This window comes from Lipotes vexillifer, unplaced genomic scaffold (genome assembly GCF_000442215.2).
Source record: "Lipotes vexillifer unplaced genomic scaffold, Lipotes_vexillifer_v1.1 scaffold1315, whole genome shotgun sequence".
In the NCBI taxonomy this organism is placed as follows: domain Eukaryota; kingdom Metazoa; phylum Chordata; class Mammalia; order Artiodactyla; family Lipotidae; genus Lipotes; species Lipotes vexillifer.
This window is the reverse complement of record NW_006785785.1, coordinates 1,101,052-1,119,283: the sequence shown is the minus strand read 5'-3', so window position 1 is coordinate 1,119,283 and position 18,232 is coordinate 1,101,052. Positions and strand designations below refer to the sequence as shown.

General features: G+C 42.5%; 1 protein-coding gene across 1 annotated transcript in view; it reads left to right on the top strand.

Annotated features, from left to right (window-relative positions):
- KIF26B (kinesin family member 26B) overlaps nt 1-18,232 on the top strand; it is a 521,123-nt gene that overhangs the window by 479,909 nt on the left and 22,982 nt on the right. The window contains exon 11 of the mRNA XM_007458080.1: nt 17,163-17,325. Coding sequence (XP_007458142.1) covers nt 17,163-17,325 — 163 coding nt within the window. The remainder of the gene's footprint in view (nt 1-17,162; nt 17,326-18,232) is intronic.

The following is an 18,232-nucleotide window of genomic DNA, read 5'->3' as shown; positions in this document are numbered from 1 at the left end:
AAAAAAAAAAAAAAAAAAAAAAAATTTCTCTTTTTCACTATAGTAACTTTTTTGATCCATGGGTTATTTAGAATAATGTACTAATTTTCACAATTATTTGGAATCAATATGTCCTTTTTGAGGCTTGCTTTTAATCAGTGCTAGGGCAGGTACAGAGCACCTAGGGTTACTTTGACCACTATTAGAGGACTCTTAACATTCTTCTTATTATTGACCCCTTTGGAGCACTCTGTCCAATGCTCCATGTATTAGCAGGTCTTTCCCCTCTGCTTGAACATAAATTATTCCCAACCGCAGGGGACAGACTCTCTCTCTTTCTCTCCAAGTCTCCTCTTTCTTTCTATATTTTGCCCTGAAAATTTTAGCTGTCTTGGCCTCCCCAAATTCTAAACTGTCTCCTCAGGTCAGCAAGGTCACTGCCTGGCTCTGTTTGAGCCCCTCTGTTCTGTGGCCTGGAAGTCCTCCCTGGACAGTGAACTGGGCAAGTACAGGGCCCACCTCATTTGTTTCCCTTCTCTCAAAGATTACTTTCCTCTGTTGTCCATTGCCCAGTATCCAAAACCCCTTTTTTTCTAATATTTTGTTTGGTTTTCTAGTTATTTAAGGCTGGAGGATAAATCCAGGTCCGGTTTGTCCAACATGGCCAGAAGCAGAAATTGGTCATTCCTGATCATTTCTCTTTTTTTTTGCTTAATTTATTTTATCTCCTTAAACATCTTAATTTCCTTAAACACGTTAATCCACTTTTTGTTGTTTATCTGTAATCTATGTTTGAACATCTCTTTCTGCCATCTGTTGTTTCTGCTGGGTCTTTCTCAGCCATGGCCGCTGAGCCTGTGCGTCCGGAGCCTGTGCTCCACAACGGGAGAGGCCACAACAGTGAGAGGCCCACGTATCGCGAAAATAAATAAATAAATAAATAAACAAACAAACAAATAAATAAATAAATTCTTACTTTTTTACAAGTTCAGCAATGCATTTAGTAAGATTTGTGAAAATATCTTATCCATAATGTTTAACTCTATTTGATAAGAAGGTCTTTTCGGGTACCTAGACTACCATATTGCTTTTTTGCTACTTTTCTGTATTTTTCTGTTACACATCTCTCCCTGTTCTAAATTATAAGTAATGGAACCACATAATTTACTATCCAAACTGAGACACTTTTGAGAGTGAAAAAGGGGTAACCAATACTATTAATTATCTAAAATTATATTAGTGGACCCATAAAATAGTTCTAATCAAAAATCACCCTCAAAAATACAATATTTTCTTATAAAAAATTTCATGTGCACCAAAGTAAAAAAATTAAAATTTTCTTTCTGTTGTTTGTCAAGACATTAAAATAAGCAGAATAATTGTTCTTGATACCGCTTTCTGTATTTTAGTCACCTTCACCAAGTCTATGTCTAATGTCATGTCAACACTTTTTCTTAAGGCTATTTTTTTCTAGTATTACCTTAGAGCCACAGCATTTTTCTTCAGTTATCTAACTGCCTACCCATATATTTATGTATATATGTTTGTTAACATATAAAACTACCTATGTATTTTGATAACTGCAGCTTCTATTTCTCTTGATAGAATATCACAGGCTGGTACAAAATTATTAAGAATTTATGGAACAACAACCAACTATAAATTCGTTTCAGTAAAATAAGTTTCTCAATTCAGTAAGAATATTCTGTGTTCAAGTTTCAGAAAATCTTCCTCCAAATCAATTTTGGAGCACAATTATAGAATTTTAAAATTTACTCTTTTATATTGTTTGTTTCTTGCTGTCTGATACTCATTTAGTTCCTCCCTTGCTTTTGCAGGGATGTGTTTCACGTCCTCCCCATTTGCAAGTTTTATTTTATTTAATAATTGCAACTCTTTACAGGCTTCAGAGGCTGAGATCTCTGTGTTTCATTTGTTGAACACTTGATTATGGGTTTATGACTTTATTTTGAACAAAGTGCAATCAAATTTAGAAGATCTGTTTCTAAAACTCCCATACTTTTTTGTAGGACACTTAGGTAGATTCATAAAGTATGTTCTGAAGTTGAAAACTGTCTAATGTCAGCAATTTCATATCATTTAAGCTAGTTCTTTAAAGTCGCAAACATTTCTCAAATCCAGTTGATGACAGGCAGCAAGAGAACTGCTTACTCCCTGATGAAGTCTGTTTTTATTTAACATAAGCTTTATCACAACAGTTTTGTAGTTCAGTTACTCCAGCTCTACATGTGTAAATTTTGCTGATTTTTGACAATTATGGTTTGTATTTCTCTGGGTATAAATAGAACTGTCTTTGAGCACAGTTACGAATTATGTGTGTGCAATAACCCATCAGTTGCCTTTCAGCACAAGTCTCTCCATTTGGTAGGAACGTTATGTGTTAACATGTGAACTCTGTTCACTGCATGTATCAAACACGTTGCAAGATGGGACCATGGAAGTAAAGAGTGAAGCTCTGCCCAACTCTTCCCATCTCATTTTTTAAAGTCCTAATAATAATACTTTGTTTAAAAAAAAAAAGAAAAAGAAAAATCCAGGAGAAAATAAACCAGACGGATGCAGGATAATAGGCATAAACTGCGACTCTTCTGGGCAAACCAGGACCTATGTCCAGCCTAATTACAGCCCTACAGACCAGGGGACATGTCTCATTTGTGTTTGCAATTCCAGAGCAGAGTGCCTCCCTGTATCCTAGGTTCTTTTTTTTTTGGCCATGCTGCATGGAAGTGCAGCGTCTTCACCACTGGACTGCCAGGGAAGTTCCTATCCTATGTTCTTAATATATGCTTGTTGGGTAAACTACCCAAAAGGGCACACTTGTTTGCCTAAGACTCTGTGTATTAGTGCAAAGGAATGAGGATGGGCAGTTTCTTTGTAACAAGACCCTCCAACATCCCACCACACAGGGAGCTGCTTCCTCTGCTGAGACTTAACTGCAAGCAGATGACCCCTTATTGCTATTTTGGAACAACTTTTCTATAAGCCAAATGTATTGAACTCTGCAAGTTGGCTTTTTCAGTTCTTTTAACTCATACACCCTGTGAAACCTGATGTGTTTTTGCTTTTGAGACCTTCACGCTGTGTGGTATCAATCTAAGAAGAGTCCTGGGGTCGTAACAGAGATACAATTAGCAGGCGGACCTCACTTGACTTGGTCAGAGTCTTGACTGAAATCGAGGGCGTATCAGTGGTTCTGACTGCTCCTCTTTGGGGAACGTTGTTGTACACATTTCTCAAGACAGGCCTGACAGTGACCTTGGTGTGAATGTCTTTTCTATGATCTACCCTTGATGACTGTGAGCTGTGCGTGCCTGAGTAGGCCGTGGCTTGTGTTCTAGAACACTTAGAGGGTCCGGAAGAATCTCTCTTGCTGTACATCGGTGAGACTGTGAGTCTTGTACTGAGCACTTGACACCCGTTCTAATCCAAGGCAGTGTCATCTACCTTGGTTTTATTCTGACCATGTCTCCTATGAGGTAAAAAAAAAAAAGGTAACGCTTTGGAAGTTATGGAGGTAGGAAGCTGAGGGAGACTTCTTTTGATGGAGAAGTACCCACTAGATAATTATTTAAATATTTATAGAAAGGCAACTCTCTGCTGCGCACTGTGTTAGACATGATCTCTGCCCATCTTAAACGCAGTTCTCCAAAAGAGCAGGCATCATTAGCGACATTTGGACCATCCATCTAACCTAACCCACCAGGAGCCTTTCATAGCACTTTGGGAAAGCACTGAGATGTTTTGAAAATTAAAAACGTGAGGTCAGGGGGCAAAGAAGTGTCACAGGAAGTTGTGATTGATTCCTAATTTGCAAGCCTCTTGTCACTGGCAGGACTTTGAGAAAGTGCCCAGTCAGGGATCTTGCAGGGATGACAGTGAATAGACTGAACTCAAACCACATTTATCCCATGTAAGGAATGAATAGCTGTTTGTGATTGAACTTACCAAGTTAAAAGATTCAGAATTTCTGCTGCAGTAACCTCTTTTGTTTAAACAAAATAAGTATCACTAGAAAACTCAAATGTTTCTTAATTCTTTTTCAAAAAATGCATAATTCTTTCATGTTTTTCATGTCATTCCCCAATAAGATTTCATGTATGAATTATGGCCTCAGTGTAACATCTTTTCTCAGACTTGGACCAGTAATGGAAACCATTCTTAAACTTAATTTCCTTTTAATTCCTTCCAATTACTAGGCACTGGTCTTTGTGCCAAGAGCCGATCCAGTTGGTACATTTTGTGAAGAGTGTGGAGTCATGTTTCTTTAAAGCACATGTGATACCCAGAAGGCATTCTAACAGAGTTACCCTCATCAACATCCTTAGAGTAAGTTATTCTTGATTTCAAAAGCAGTTTATCCCCAGGCAGTCCTTGGCACATGTGCTTAACAATAGTCTTTCAAGTTTTCCCCATCTGCTGACTGGTTAGTGGCCTGCAAGTAACAAGGACCGAATTGGATAAGTATCTTAAGCACAAAATAGCATAAGAAATCTTTGGTAACTCTTATTGGCAGGCTTATCATAGGAACACCAAATATTGGAAGGCTTTTGAACCACAGATGCCAAAGAAAAATGTTAGTTAAAATCTAAGACTGAGGGCTTCCCTGGTGGCGCAGTGGTTGAGAGTCCGCCTGCCGATGCAGGGGACACGGGTTCGTGCCCCGATCCGGGAAGATCCCACATGCCCGTGAGCCGTGGCCGCTGAGCCTGCGCGTCCGGAGCCTGTGCTCCGCAACAGGAGAGGCCACAACGGTGAGAGGCCCGCGTACTGCAAAAAAAAAAAATAAATAAAATAAAAATAAAAATAAAAAATCTAAGACTGATAAAGCATTACCCAAAAATGATGCTTTTGTACATCAAAGGACACTGTCAAGAGATTGAAAAACAACCCACAGGATGGGAGAAAATATTTGCAAATCATATATCTAATTTAGGATTAATATCCAGAATATATAAAGAATTCCTACCGTTCAACAACAAAAATCCAATTCAATTCAAAAACGGGCAAGAGACTTGAATAGATATTTCTCCAAAGAAGATATTACAAATGGCCAATAAACGCATGAAAAGATGCTCTACATCATTAGTCATTAGAGAAGTGCAAATAAAACCCCAATGAAATATCACTTCACATCTGTTAGAAAGGCTGTTATCAAAAAATGGAATATCAGTATTGGCAAGGACGTGGAGAAATTGGAACCTTTGTGCATTGCCGGGGGACATGTAAAATGGTACAGCCACTGTGGAAAACAGTTTGACAGTTCCTCAAAAAGTTAAATATAGAATTGCCATGTTATCCAGCACTTCCACTCCTATTTCCATAGGCAAGAGTAAATAAAGTAAAGGTCATTCCAGGCCGAAACCTGGGATGAACACAGAAGCAGGAGAGGCACAAAAGTCCACACTTGTTCAGGGAGTAATGACTAGAGTGGGATGGCTAGAGTCCACAGTGCAGAAAAGGCACCTTAGGATATTCTGCAGCTTCTTCCTCACTAGGCTGCCCAACTCCAGGTTCAAAGCCACCAGTTTGTCTTTATTGTCATCTTTTGTATGGTAAGGAGGAAGCTTCCTAGACTATCAGTCAATGGATCAGAACTATGGTCATGCCAGTGTGCAGCCCACAGGGTGAGCACCCGAGGGCTCTCATCTCGGTGAGTAATGGACTTTGTGGAAATGGTGCTTCACTCCTGCTCCTGGAACCACTTTCAGTATCCCCCACCTGAGACTTGGAAAGGCCACTGGTTAGGAGTAGGGAGCAAGTTTGGAAGCAGACGGCAGAAATGGCTCATCCTGACCTTGACAATCAGAATCTTGTTTTAAGCTCCATGCTGCTGCCTTCAAAGAAAAGCCATTGCACAGGAAGAGATATGAGCTTGAGATCACAGGAAGGACACATCTACTCATCTAATCCATCCTCCCAAGTACTGGTCTGAATCCTTCCCGACAGGGTGATATTCTGTACCACTGGCTTCACATAATGAGCCAGCTTCATGTCACCTCTCTTGGAAGGTTGTTCTATAGCACAAGGGGTGCCCACTGATACGCAGTCTGATGAGCAGAGAGAGATTAGACTTCCCTTTCCTTTGTGTGCACGAGATCAGAATACAGTCAAGCGAATGCAAATGAAATGATTGCTAGGGCTCATATTTGCCTTTTCTCTGTTAATTTTATTTTGATAGAGGGAAAGCATGGAACTGGCTCAGTTGAACTCTGGAGACTGGAAATAGTCACGATTGTAATGCAGTGTAATCGTCAAGCCCAGACTCCTTGTCTAATGTTATTTAACTTCTTTTTGGCCTTCCCAAGGAATGTGGTAGAAGAGGGGTCATCTGGGTTTCCAGTGTTGGAAAATAAAAGCCCCGTAATTCACCTAGTACCCACATTGCTCTGTCATCTTAGTGTTTTGCTTAGAGAGTAGGTTAAAAAAGTAGATGAGACCCTTCCAGATGTTTCCCTGCCTTTTTTTGGTAAACACATTTCTTTTGAAAGAACTCTAAATACATTTGCAGATTTTCAAAGCCCAGTTTCTGCACAGTTCTAATAACCCTGAAGGGTGATCACAGACTGAGCTTTGGAAAGAGGCACCATCGAAATGCCACATCAAACATAAGCTTCATGTAAGTTTCTTACCTGAAGTAAACATTAAAACTCATGAAAAAGCATAGGAATGTTCTAAAACTGTAAGTTTATCACTAAGGCGATATAGAAGGCTTGGGGATGGTGTCGTGGGAAAGCAGTGGGAACGATTTGAGTTCAGGCGCTAGGCGAAAATGGGATTTTATTATATCAAGAATTCCATTTGCAATTTTCATTTTCTTTCTTCTTGAGAATTCTTTGAGAATCCACGGAGAAGGAGGGGGTGAGCAGAAATCAGGGGAGAAGCTCTGGGTTACCATGACAACATGACTCTTGACTCCATCTCTGTCACCCATCAGTGCCTTTTGGATTACTGCAGAGATCTCTGACATTGGACTTAACACATGCTCCTAAAGCTGAGGATGATTTAAAGCTGAAGAATAGCAAAGTTTCTAAATAGTACAATGAGCTCATCTTTACTCAAAAATGTGTAATTCTCATAATGCAACATAATTGAGATATTTCCTTATCCACCCCCACGCCCCGCCCCCGCAGTAAAGCTGTCATAAACCACTGCAAAGCCTCTATAAAAAGTGACAAGGCTATAGAAATGTCTGTTGCAAAACATCGTAATTAATCATAATGGCTTGGGCCAAATACATTTTTAAAAGGAAGTAAAACTTCAGATAATGTGTAAAATGTCAGAATAGTATTTACATTCTAAATTTCAGTAACAATATAAACATTATTATTACTCCTAATCTGGTCCTGCAGATGGATTAAAAAATGAGCATGCATCTGTACAGACCAGTCTTCAGAGTTCGCTAAATGCTTAATGAACCATTAAGCACCCCTTTATAGTATCTCAGACTTCATTAGCATACTCAATTTTTGGTAGTCTATTAATTCAGGGGAAACCTATGCACCTATTATTTTCTATTTGTCTCTAAGGGCTACTGATTTGCCTTCTAAGTTATTGTGTTTGTTTTGTTTTGTTTTTCATCAAAGGGATGACATTCCTACCTCTTGATTATGCTAAAGTAAGTAAAACTAAATATAGGATCTTTCCCTTTCTGTCCCGGAGCTAATAAGTCATAAACATTGTTTGAATTACTGTGAAGAAAGATCAAAATAAAAGCATAGCTCTTAACCTCAAGGACCTTGTTGAAAAGAGCTACCTGGAATTCACCAAACTGTGAGGTTTGAGGGCACAGTCCTTGGACTGCCAAATCTGCCCAAGACTTCTGACACCAACTGCAAGGAGTTAGGGTCCAACTACAAAATTAGAGGAAGAATCCAGAGAAGACTACTCTCACTTCTGACACCAACTACAAGTTTAGAGGGTTCCCCAAATCACCTTCAGGTTTGGTAATTCACTAGAAGGACTCAGAGACTCACTGAAAGTACTCACAGCTACATCTTATTATAGAGAAAGGATACAGATTAAAATCATCCAAAGGAAGAGATGCAGAGGGCAGAGTTTGGGAGGGTTCCAAACATGAAGCTTCCATTGTCTTCTGTGGAGACAGAGTGTGTTACCCTCCCATTGTCGATGTGTGACAATATACAGTGAGCTTTGGCGTGCAGAGTTTTTACTGGGGCTTCATTACGTAGACATGATTGATTGATTGATTTCCAACTTGGTTGAACTTGGTCTCTAGGTTGACACATGACCCAAAGCCACTGACCTAAATCACATAGTTGATCTTTCTGGCCTGGCCACCTCCTACCCTAAGACTATTGGGTGTGGCCCTATGATCTGCCGTGGCCAGTCCCCACCCTACACAAAGATACCCCCAGCAGATACGATACAGATTACTTCCCAGAAGCTGAGGGCAAAGCCTAGAGCTCCTCGAGCAAGGCCATATTCTTGACTACACAGGAGTCAAAACAAGTCTGAGTGAAGAGGAAGTAATAAATTATGTGGTAGGTAGAGGGGGGCTTAGTGGAGCTTGGATGACCCACCAACTATTTGAAGAGCAATGGAAGGAACGTGGACTATTCCCAAGCAAGAGAACTTTTAAGGAGGACATGATAAATGTCTTTCAAAATGTGAAGGGCCAGTGTGTGCAAAAGGATTATTCTTTTTGCACACCCTGTGTGCCCCTAGAAAACAGAGTTGAGTGTCTGTGGGTTAGAAGTATAAGGAAGGTATAAGTTCAATATAAGAAAGCGCTTTCTAATAATTGAGGCTATTCAAAAATATTACACAGGCTGCCTGGGAGATGGTAAGTTTTCAGTCATTAAGTATATTCTGGCCGAAAGCAGATCACCTGTAACAGTGGCAGTCCTGTTATTAGTAAATGCAGTGACCCCTAAGAATCCTTTCAACTCTAATACTCTGTGGTTCTAAAAAATTATTTGTCTATTTTTTCTTTTATTCTCACTTAAGAATTTTTATTGAAGTATAAATGACATGACATTATATTAGTTTCAGGTGTACAACATAATGATTCAATATTTGTATATATTGCAAAATGATCACCATAATAATTCTAGTTAACATCTGCCACCATAAGTTAAAAAACGTTTTTTTCTTGTGATAAGAACTCTTAATATTTACTCTCAGCAACTTTCAAATATGCAATACAGTATTATTACTAGTTATAGTCACTGTGCCATACATTACATCCCCATAACTTATTTATTTTATAACTGGAAGTTTGTACCTGTCTTTCAACCCTGTACTATAGAATCAGTGGACTTTCTATATTGTGACTCTAATTACATGAATTATCTTTAAGATGTCTTATGTTATACCTGAGTGCTACAGCCTTCAAATGAATGTACGTTTTCCTGAGCAGAACTTAGATTTAGAATAACAAGAGTAATTCACATTCCAGTAATTGAGTGATCAACGACTAGACCAGGATGGAAATTTTTTCTTGCTCTAGATAAGAAGGAATGAATTGTTAAGCAAAAGAATAACATAAGAAAGTTTTCATGAAACACATTTAATGTATATAAGTGAACCCGTATTTTATAGCCATTTCAATAATTGCAAATGTATCTCAAGTGAGATCAAAGCAGATTAGTTAGGATTTTAACTTGAAACCTTCTGTTAGCTATAAACTCAAGTTACATTATAAACTTCTTTTGAAATATTCTGAGTCTATTCCCTGTTTACAGCTGGTCTTTCTCATGAAGTGGGCTGAATTAATGTGAATTTTATCTTATTCAGATAAACAGAACACTGATATCCAAGATCAAATGGATTCATGTAGCCCAAATTTCCTTAGATTTCATCTTCCTATGGGTACAGGGGTAAATGAGTAAAGTCATAACTCAGATTTCCTTGGCCCCAACCCATCCCTACAGTTTAAACCCTCTAGTTTATGTAAACTGTCTTTCTATCCAGATCCTTTCCGATGTCCCTTAGGGAGCTCTCGTGAATGCTCATCATGTAGTCCTGCCGGGGGCAACTCCTGCTTCACCTAGAATAGAGGCCCCTGTTGGGCACCATCACCGCTCTCCTGCCTCCCATTGGGTACAGCCACCAAAGTTGTCAAGCCACCATGGTGCCAGCCCTGAATAAACAGGATGGCATGGGGAGAACACATCTCTCCCATGTATTACCCTGCATCAGAGGTGTCCCCAAATGGTGCTGTTTGTGCTGAGGTTTCTATAGTCTTTACTAAAGAGCTCCATGAGAGAACAGCTAGGTTAACCTTGACCACTCTTAGGACCTTCACCAACAGGTGGTCTTCGGTTAGGTAAGGCGTGAACTCATACCAGGTAGCATATCAGTCAGATCACAAAGGCTGGTCCTTCGGCTGGCAGTGGGTGGTTCTCTGCAGGGTCCTCTTCTAGGCTGTCCTCTGATGAGCAGTCTCATCATCTCCCACGCATGCCAGTGCTGGCAGAGGCACCTCTAATACACGCGCCAGACACAGGCAGCTATTTTTGCCAGTACTTTATTCTGCAAGCCAGAGTCACTCTCATTGGAAGACCTGAGAACCATGCTTCTCTATCAAGGTTGCCAGGATTACGCACCCTCCTTCCCAGCATCCCACAACACAGACCTGCTTATGCCATTTGCAGTACAAATGGAGTAACATCTGAGACTGAGCAGAAAGCCCTTTAGCTTCATGAACTCCTTTTGAAAATGCCATTAGGATAGCTTGGCCTGTACCAAGGTTTGGGCTGTTCTCTAGTACCAGAAACCAGAAAATTCATGTCCTAAAATGTTGGCATCCTTGAGGGGACCATTGCTGAGAAAAGGCCACTCCTGCAGAGCAGACAGCTTTCCAAGCAAGAAGGCGTGTAAAGTCTTCTCCCAAACATGTGAATGTCTGTGAAGCAATCATGAACAGGGCACCACCAATCCCTTACAAATAAATAAACGCAAGGGAAGTGATTTTTCCCTTGTGGATGTATGTATTTCAGTGTCACAACTCAATAGTGTCACAAGTAAGCATACTTGCTTGGGACCTAGAAGACAGACAGAGGCATGAGAGTTTGCCCTCACCCAGGGGGCCTGGTGACTCAGTCTGCCCTCTGCACAATGCTTTCTAATGAGAGAGAAAGAACCGCACTGATCTTGCACACCTTGGCCAGGAGCAATGGGCCATAGATGCTGGTGTCTTGGGACCCTTGTCCCCAGACCTTGGGCTGGTCTCCAGAGGACAATGGTGACCCTTCAGGCAATAGTCTAAGAGGATGTTCACAGACCAATAGGATGTGAACGGAAGGAGACAGGGTCAGTGGGAGAAAGGGTGTAGAGTAGCGAAAAGCTAGGCCAAGTTCATGATTTTAGCCTAGCTCTGGGCCTTCATTTCCTTCCTGTTCTTGCTTCCTTTGCACTGTCCTCTCCCCTGGTGACCAGTGGGTGGATGCAGGGGCCTGGTGTTTGGGGGCTAAGGCTGGGAGATCAGAACTCTTAGAGCTGGCTCGATCCCTGGCAACTCCTGCCCAGCATCTCAAGCTCTCTGTCTGGGGCTCTGCAGTACAGTCTGGCAGTTTACAGGTAAAGTGGGTAGAAAATGGGATAGGTACTAGAATGCAATGTAGTTCCAGGGTCATATCCTTAACAGTGTGAGCGATACCAACATTTTCTTGGCATGTAAACATTGGTTGTTATTCTTGATCTGAATATCTGACACCTGTAAGAATTCAGTGTGTGCGGTTTCCATTCTTGAATGCCAATGGTGCATTGCTTAAAAGTAAACAAGCCCTGTCTCCCTTTTCTAAAAAAGAGCATGCTTGTGTGTATGCCTGGGTGGACGCATGTGTGTATGTTTATGATTTATACGTCTGCTGCCCACAGGAATCCTTCTCTTGCAAACTGTTCTGGAGATTAATTAGTTTTCTAGATTAACTAAGCTCCTTTCCTTTCATTTTATTAAGAATTAACATAACTCATCTTGCTTTCTTCTGTGCCCTCATTGTTTTAGCATTAAAGGAGGCACATTTTTGACAACAGACCCATGTCTGTAAGTGGACATTTATGGTTCTCTCTCACAAGAAGCAGGCCTTGAGGAAGAGCCATCCCATGGTGCTGTAATTGGGTTTCCCAACTTGGCGATTCAGAGCTCACTACTTTTTTCTCCTTCAAAAGAACGTGGTCCGTAGATGCCTTTCTTTCTACTTCCAGAGTTCTTCACCTCCTTCCTGGGGAAGAAATATATTTAACAGCTCTCATGAAAGGAATGGCTTTTTTCTTATGAAATTATCTGGCCAACACTGCAAATGTGTGACTTTGGACATCTCATTTCACTGGCGGCCCGGTACCAGATTACCAGTTGAGAGAGTTTCCCAGCTCTCAGGGTCAGAGAACAAGGAGCTAGAGATTCCAGACTGTCCTTTCAGAAAGGAATTTAGAATTCTTTTGGGTGTTTGGGGGACCTCAAGCTCATACATCCCTGGATGCCTGCCACGTGGGAGAATCCCCGCCAAGGAGACGGAACCACACTATAACCATCAAGGTCTGGGTGTTCTCTAGCCATCAGGGAGTTAACAGTGATGGTGGAGACACCCCGCAGCCTTGAGGGTCTTTCCTTACCATGTGCTGTTTCAGATTTGTTCTTCTGTCGTTAGCTTTAATGGATGGTATGTGTGTTTACATATGTGTCTCCCTCACTGGATAGCGGGCTTCTTGAGGTCCTCTAGGCTCTCTGCCGTGCACGTTCTCAGCGTCTGCAGGGTGGCTTCCTGATAGTCGGAACTCACCAAATGCTTCTTGAGTGAGCCACTATGGACATTCACGAGTTAACAAGTTGAAGGAGGGTGAGCAACCTCACAGCCCCCTTGAGAAGGACAGGCTCTGCATCACATAGGAAATGACTGGGGCAGTTGCTGATAGCTGTGTCCTGATGGTCAAGTGATTTCTAAAGCCAGCATTTGTTCCTCTGCCTGTTTCCATGCTGCTGACTTTAAAAGCTCTCCCTTCATGAAACATCTGAACTGAAAGAAAGACAACACAGACAACTATCAAATCAGAACAAGATTATTGAATAGTAAGGAAATTAAGACACACCTTTGTGCTCTGGTTGGTAACTCTTTGGCACTCTGTATAAAATGAAACCACCTTATGTCATTACTCTACGGCATGCGTCAATGGACTTTTTCTGTAAGGGACCAGATAGCAAATATTTGTGGCTTTAGGGGGCCATATAGACTCTGTCACAACTACTCACCTCTGCTGTTGTAGCATGAAAGCAGCCAGAGACAATATGTTAAAAAATTGGTGTGGCTGTGTCCCAAGAAAACTTTATTTACAAATACAGGCAGTGGGCCAGATTTGGCCTACAGGCCTTAGTTTGTCAGCCCCTGTCATAGAGTACTACATTCTCTTTCATGCTCTTGTAAAATTAATATTATTAATTAAAATTTACTCATTATGCCATTTTTTGGTGTCCTCTTGCTCTGTCTAATAAAAGGTTGACTTATTTTAAAAAGTAAGACATTTTTCCAAAAATCATTTTAAAAGGTGTGTACAGTTGGGCTGGGAGGGAGGGGGAATATGTGTGCATAGAACATGGCTGCCTGAAAGAACGGCATGGCTCTTCCCAGACCCCAGTCAGCTCTGCTCCGTCACCAGTGCTTTCCTCTCCCACCCATCCTGTCTCTCGCATACGGCCCCCGAGTCTAAATCCTCGTCCAGCACGGCCCTGAGGCTCAGTGGCAAGCAGCTCTGCACCTGTGCTCTCCTCTTCCTCTAGCCTCAGTCTGCATGCAGAGTGCAAACTGAGTTTGTGCTGACCACTGCCCTAGAAACTCTTTTGAACCTTTTTAGTTTCCTCCCAAAGACACTGAGTTAAACCTACAGTTTGCAGCCTTTAGTACCCTGTCCGTTCTTTCACCTTCCCTCCCCAACTTAATTGTCTTTGTTCCAAGTTAAAGGATCGTGAAGAGGTGGAAAAAAACAAAGCTTTATAGCCACCATCTTTCACTCCCATAAGGTATGTTTTAGAGTCTAGAGAGGCCCACGTGAAACAGTCTTGCTGGCAGTTTTACTGGCTTTCCAAAGGAGAGCTAAAATGCTGGTTGCCAAGCAACACACATGCCCTGGCTTCTTCCAACAATGTGGACTTAAAAGAATAAAATTGTCCTATGATTGACTCATGAATGGGGAATCATGTGGAAATACACAGGGCAAACAGTTTGATATAACAGTGCTATATCTGTTTATTCTGTCTTTGGTATCGTTTCCTGAAGACTTTACGGGGTCACGTGGAGAAATAAGTGGGGTGTACCTTCAGCACAGTGCAACTGGTGAACAAGACTTATCATTAGGAACGTCATCGTACCGTCGGTCCTTGGAATCATTTGCAGATTCCATGTTGTGAATTATGTTCAAAATCCATACTTTTACCACAATTTGTAGACATGCTTAGTGGCAAAAACTCTGAGCCACCCAATGCACATGTTCCCAGCTGAAACTGGACAAGGCAACAGCCCTGCCTTCTTGTTTCACCTCTCTTCATGTGAACAAGGGTCCTTTGTGCAGTCTATTTAGTGACACATTTTTTTAGTATTTCTGTGCTTTCTCTGGTGATCTCACTGTTTAAAGTAGGCCCCTAGGTATAGTGCTGCAGTGCTGTCTAGTGTTCTTTAGTGCAAGAAGGCTGTGATGTACCTTACAGAGAAAATATATGTGTTGGGGAAGTTTCATTCAGGCATATTATAGTGCTGTTGGTGTGAGTTCAGTGTTAATGAATCAACAATATGGCACATCCAGAAAACGGAAGAGGAAATTCACCGATGTATATCAGACTGCTCTGGAAAGTACTCAGGTTACGTCTAAAGTGCATAATGAAGCTGTAGAAACAGGCTGTATTTGTGGATTCACAATATGACCAGTTTTTTTTAAAAAGCATAGTGGAAAATACCATAAGGCTTAAAGCCCAAGAAATTTATGGTCATGTTACCCAGGGTCAGGGAAATGTTCAACCCTTCTCAGCTAGTGTTTTATTATATAGAAAGTACATATAATTCATTATTTATAAGAAATAGAAATTAAGGTGTCTTTAAACAGATATGCACATAAAACAAGATTATGTATTGATCCACTGATGAAATATTGTGACCAGAGGGTCTCAGGAACCTAAAACCATGTATTTCCCCTAGGAGCATGGCTCAGCATTCACTAATTCAGTGTTCATGGAGACTTAACAAAAATAACTATCATGAATAATAAGAATTAACCATATATGATCACAACTTATGGAATCTATCTTCCACTTCCCATATGGAAGACAAAGTCCTAAACCCATCTACGTGCAGTGTCTCTGCTGAGAATGTGTGCCAGGAATGGGACTTGACTTCCCCATCTGATCGTCAGCTCTGGTGGTGTCCATGATATTCCTTATAGACATTTTGAAGGAAGTTAAATGTTTACAGCCCAGAGCTAGGGCTGGAGGTCTCTTCCTCCACACCCCACTTACCTTTCTGTCCAAGTCAGTTCAGGCTGCTATAACAGAATACCATAGACTGAGGGGCTTAGGTAACAGTCATTTATTTCTCACAGTTTTGGAGGCTGGGAATCCAAGATTAAGGTGGTAGCAGATTTGTGTCTGGTGAGGGCCCGTTCCCTGGCTCACAGGAAGCTGTCTTCTCACTGTGTCCTCACATAGCAGAAGGGACAAGGAAATTCTCCAGGGTCTTTTTTATAAGGGCACTAATTCCACTCATGTGGGCTCCACCCTCATGACCTAATCACCTCCCCAAGGTCCGACTTCCAGATACCATCACATGGGGCATTAGGTTTCAACACATGAATTTGGAGGACACACAAACATTCAGTCCATAGCACTCTCCTTCCATCACTTTTATCACTGATTATTTTGCTTGAAGGGAAACCCTGATATATTTTTAAATTGCCCTGGCACTGAGCCATAGTGAGCCCAGTATCCCTGAGCTGACACCTTAATTGGTCCCAGACGGAAAGGGAAAACTATTCCTCTTACACCAGTCTTTCCTCCTTGAAGGCCTGATGCAGGTCACATGTGAAGTGGTTTCCTGTCTCCAAGGTCTAATCTCTGCTGACAGCGGCCTGCACATCACACTGAGTCTCCTGAGCTAGACAGTCTCTCTCCAGAGAGCTGAGTTGGCGGGGTCGGGGGGAAAGGAGGGGATGTCTGGCTAAGAGTCTGATGCGGACACAGGCGTGAGGACAAACCCCTCTCATCTGGCAAAATAAACTCAACACAGGGCATGGGAAGCAAAGAGTCTCCCTCAGCCTTTGGGATCAGGGGAGTCTCCAGAGATGAAGTGACATTTGGCAGCAGGTAAGACGATGACGTAAGCAGAAGCCTCTTAAAAGCAAGGCAGGAAGAATGTTGGGACAAGTGTAGGAATGGAAAAACATGAGCCATTCCTCCAGACCACTTTTTAAAGAGCCTAGAAACACCATCTGTAAACTCCTGGGCCTCGTTATCACCCCTCAGGGCACTGGCCCCACGCAGCACCTGCAAAGTCCCGAGAGGAGTCCCTTCTAGAAAGTACTGCTTTCTGTTGCTGATTGAGTGAGTGTTCGGGCCTATGTCTGTGTGTCCCCAGTAATAATCAGGAATATGAATACATTTTCCTTCATCACTACCGTGTGCAGATAGGAGTTAAGAGACAATGGCAATAAAGTGGGTGCAACCCCTTGGCAAAAGAAACCTTGTATGTATTATAAACCCACAGATCTTCAATACAGGTTCATGGCTGGGGAACTGTTCTTTGTTGTGGGGATTGCCTGGTGTAGAAACTTGCAAAGGAGGGCCAGGTGTGCAGCTAGCATGCCGAATCACCGATCACAGAGCTGTTCTCTCTCCATCGCTTCCTCTCATTTCTATTCCCAGGTCTCATTATGTGCAATGTCATCTGCACACACGCAGACACACAGGAATACCCCATCACAGCCAGGACGGTGGTGCCAGGGGAGGTGTTTTGCATGAATTCCATCCTTGGGGTTGGAAGCACTTGCTCAGCTGTCAACTACAAATAGCCTCGTGTAGATGATGTTAATTAGTATGCCATTTAAAAAATGGGGGAAAAAAACCCCACTGCCCACAACAAGCCACGTAGGGGCCTGAAGCCCTACCCTGACAGCCAAAGTGAAGCATGGCCCGCTAATGCAGCCTTAATTCACTTTGTTGGCAGAGAAAGCAAGCTCACCATGCTGCTGCGGGAGTCCCTGGGGAACGTGAACTGCCGCACTACCATGATCGCTCACATCTCGGCCGCCGCCGGGAACTATGCCGAAACCCTGTCCACCATCCAGATTGCCTCGAGAGTGTTGAGGATGAAGAAAAAGAAAACGAAGGTAAGGAGCTTGCAGGGGGTGCAGGTGGCTGAAGGAGCTTTCGTAGCCCTGCCCTGGAACTGAGTCAGAAATAGCCAAATCAATATTTCTAATCCCCCAGCACCAGGGGCGTGGTGAGCGTGGCTGGCTGCCGCTGGCCTGGCTCAGCAACCACCTTGGGGCAGGAACCCCTTCTGGCCGATACTGAAGTCACTTCCCCTCCGCACCGCTGGTGCTTTCCTCGGTCATCCAGCCTGGACCCCTAACAGGGAGTACTTGGTCCGCTTTAGATAGTTTAAATGGATTGCTACTTTGAAAATTTTGAGAGGGACGGGAACTATTCATAGTTTGTCTCTTGCCTACCTTGGTCCTTCAACAGACTGACCCCTCCTTGCTCAGGTGGCCCTCCTTCCCTTGCATTTCCAGGAGGCATTCTCGGGCTGCTGGGTGTTGTCATCTTAATTCAATGGTTTCTGGTTGATGCAGAGTCTGCTAGAAACCACTGGGCTCGTTTTCTCAGGCCGAGGCAAAGCCAGGACAGTGGTGGTGTGACAAGAACGTTTGAGAAAATAATCATGATTGTGGTCACTCTGGTCCATAGCCAGCTGGTGATTTGTGGGGGGCTTTCCCCCTCCTTTTTGTATCTTTCTCTTTCTTTTTCGGTCAAAAACACATCTTTCCAGTGTTCCGTGGCACGAGTTGTCACAAATGGCTTGGGTGTGCAAACTGGTGACCCCTGCTCAGTCCTTAGGCAGTCAGATGGGACCTGGGCGGGTCACCCCGTTTCATGAGCAGCCATTGCTTCCCCAGTGCGCCTCACAGGGGTTATCCTTCGAGTATGAGGCCGTGACGTGCATAGCTTGGGTGCCTGGCCTGGCACACCCCAGGTAACAGCCCAGAAGCAGGGAGGCCCACTGGGGTCTGGATG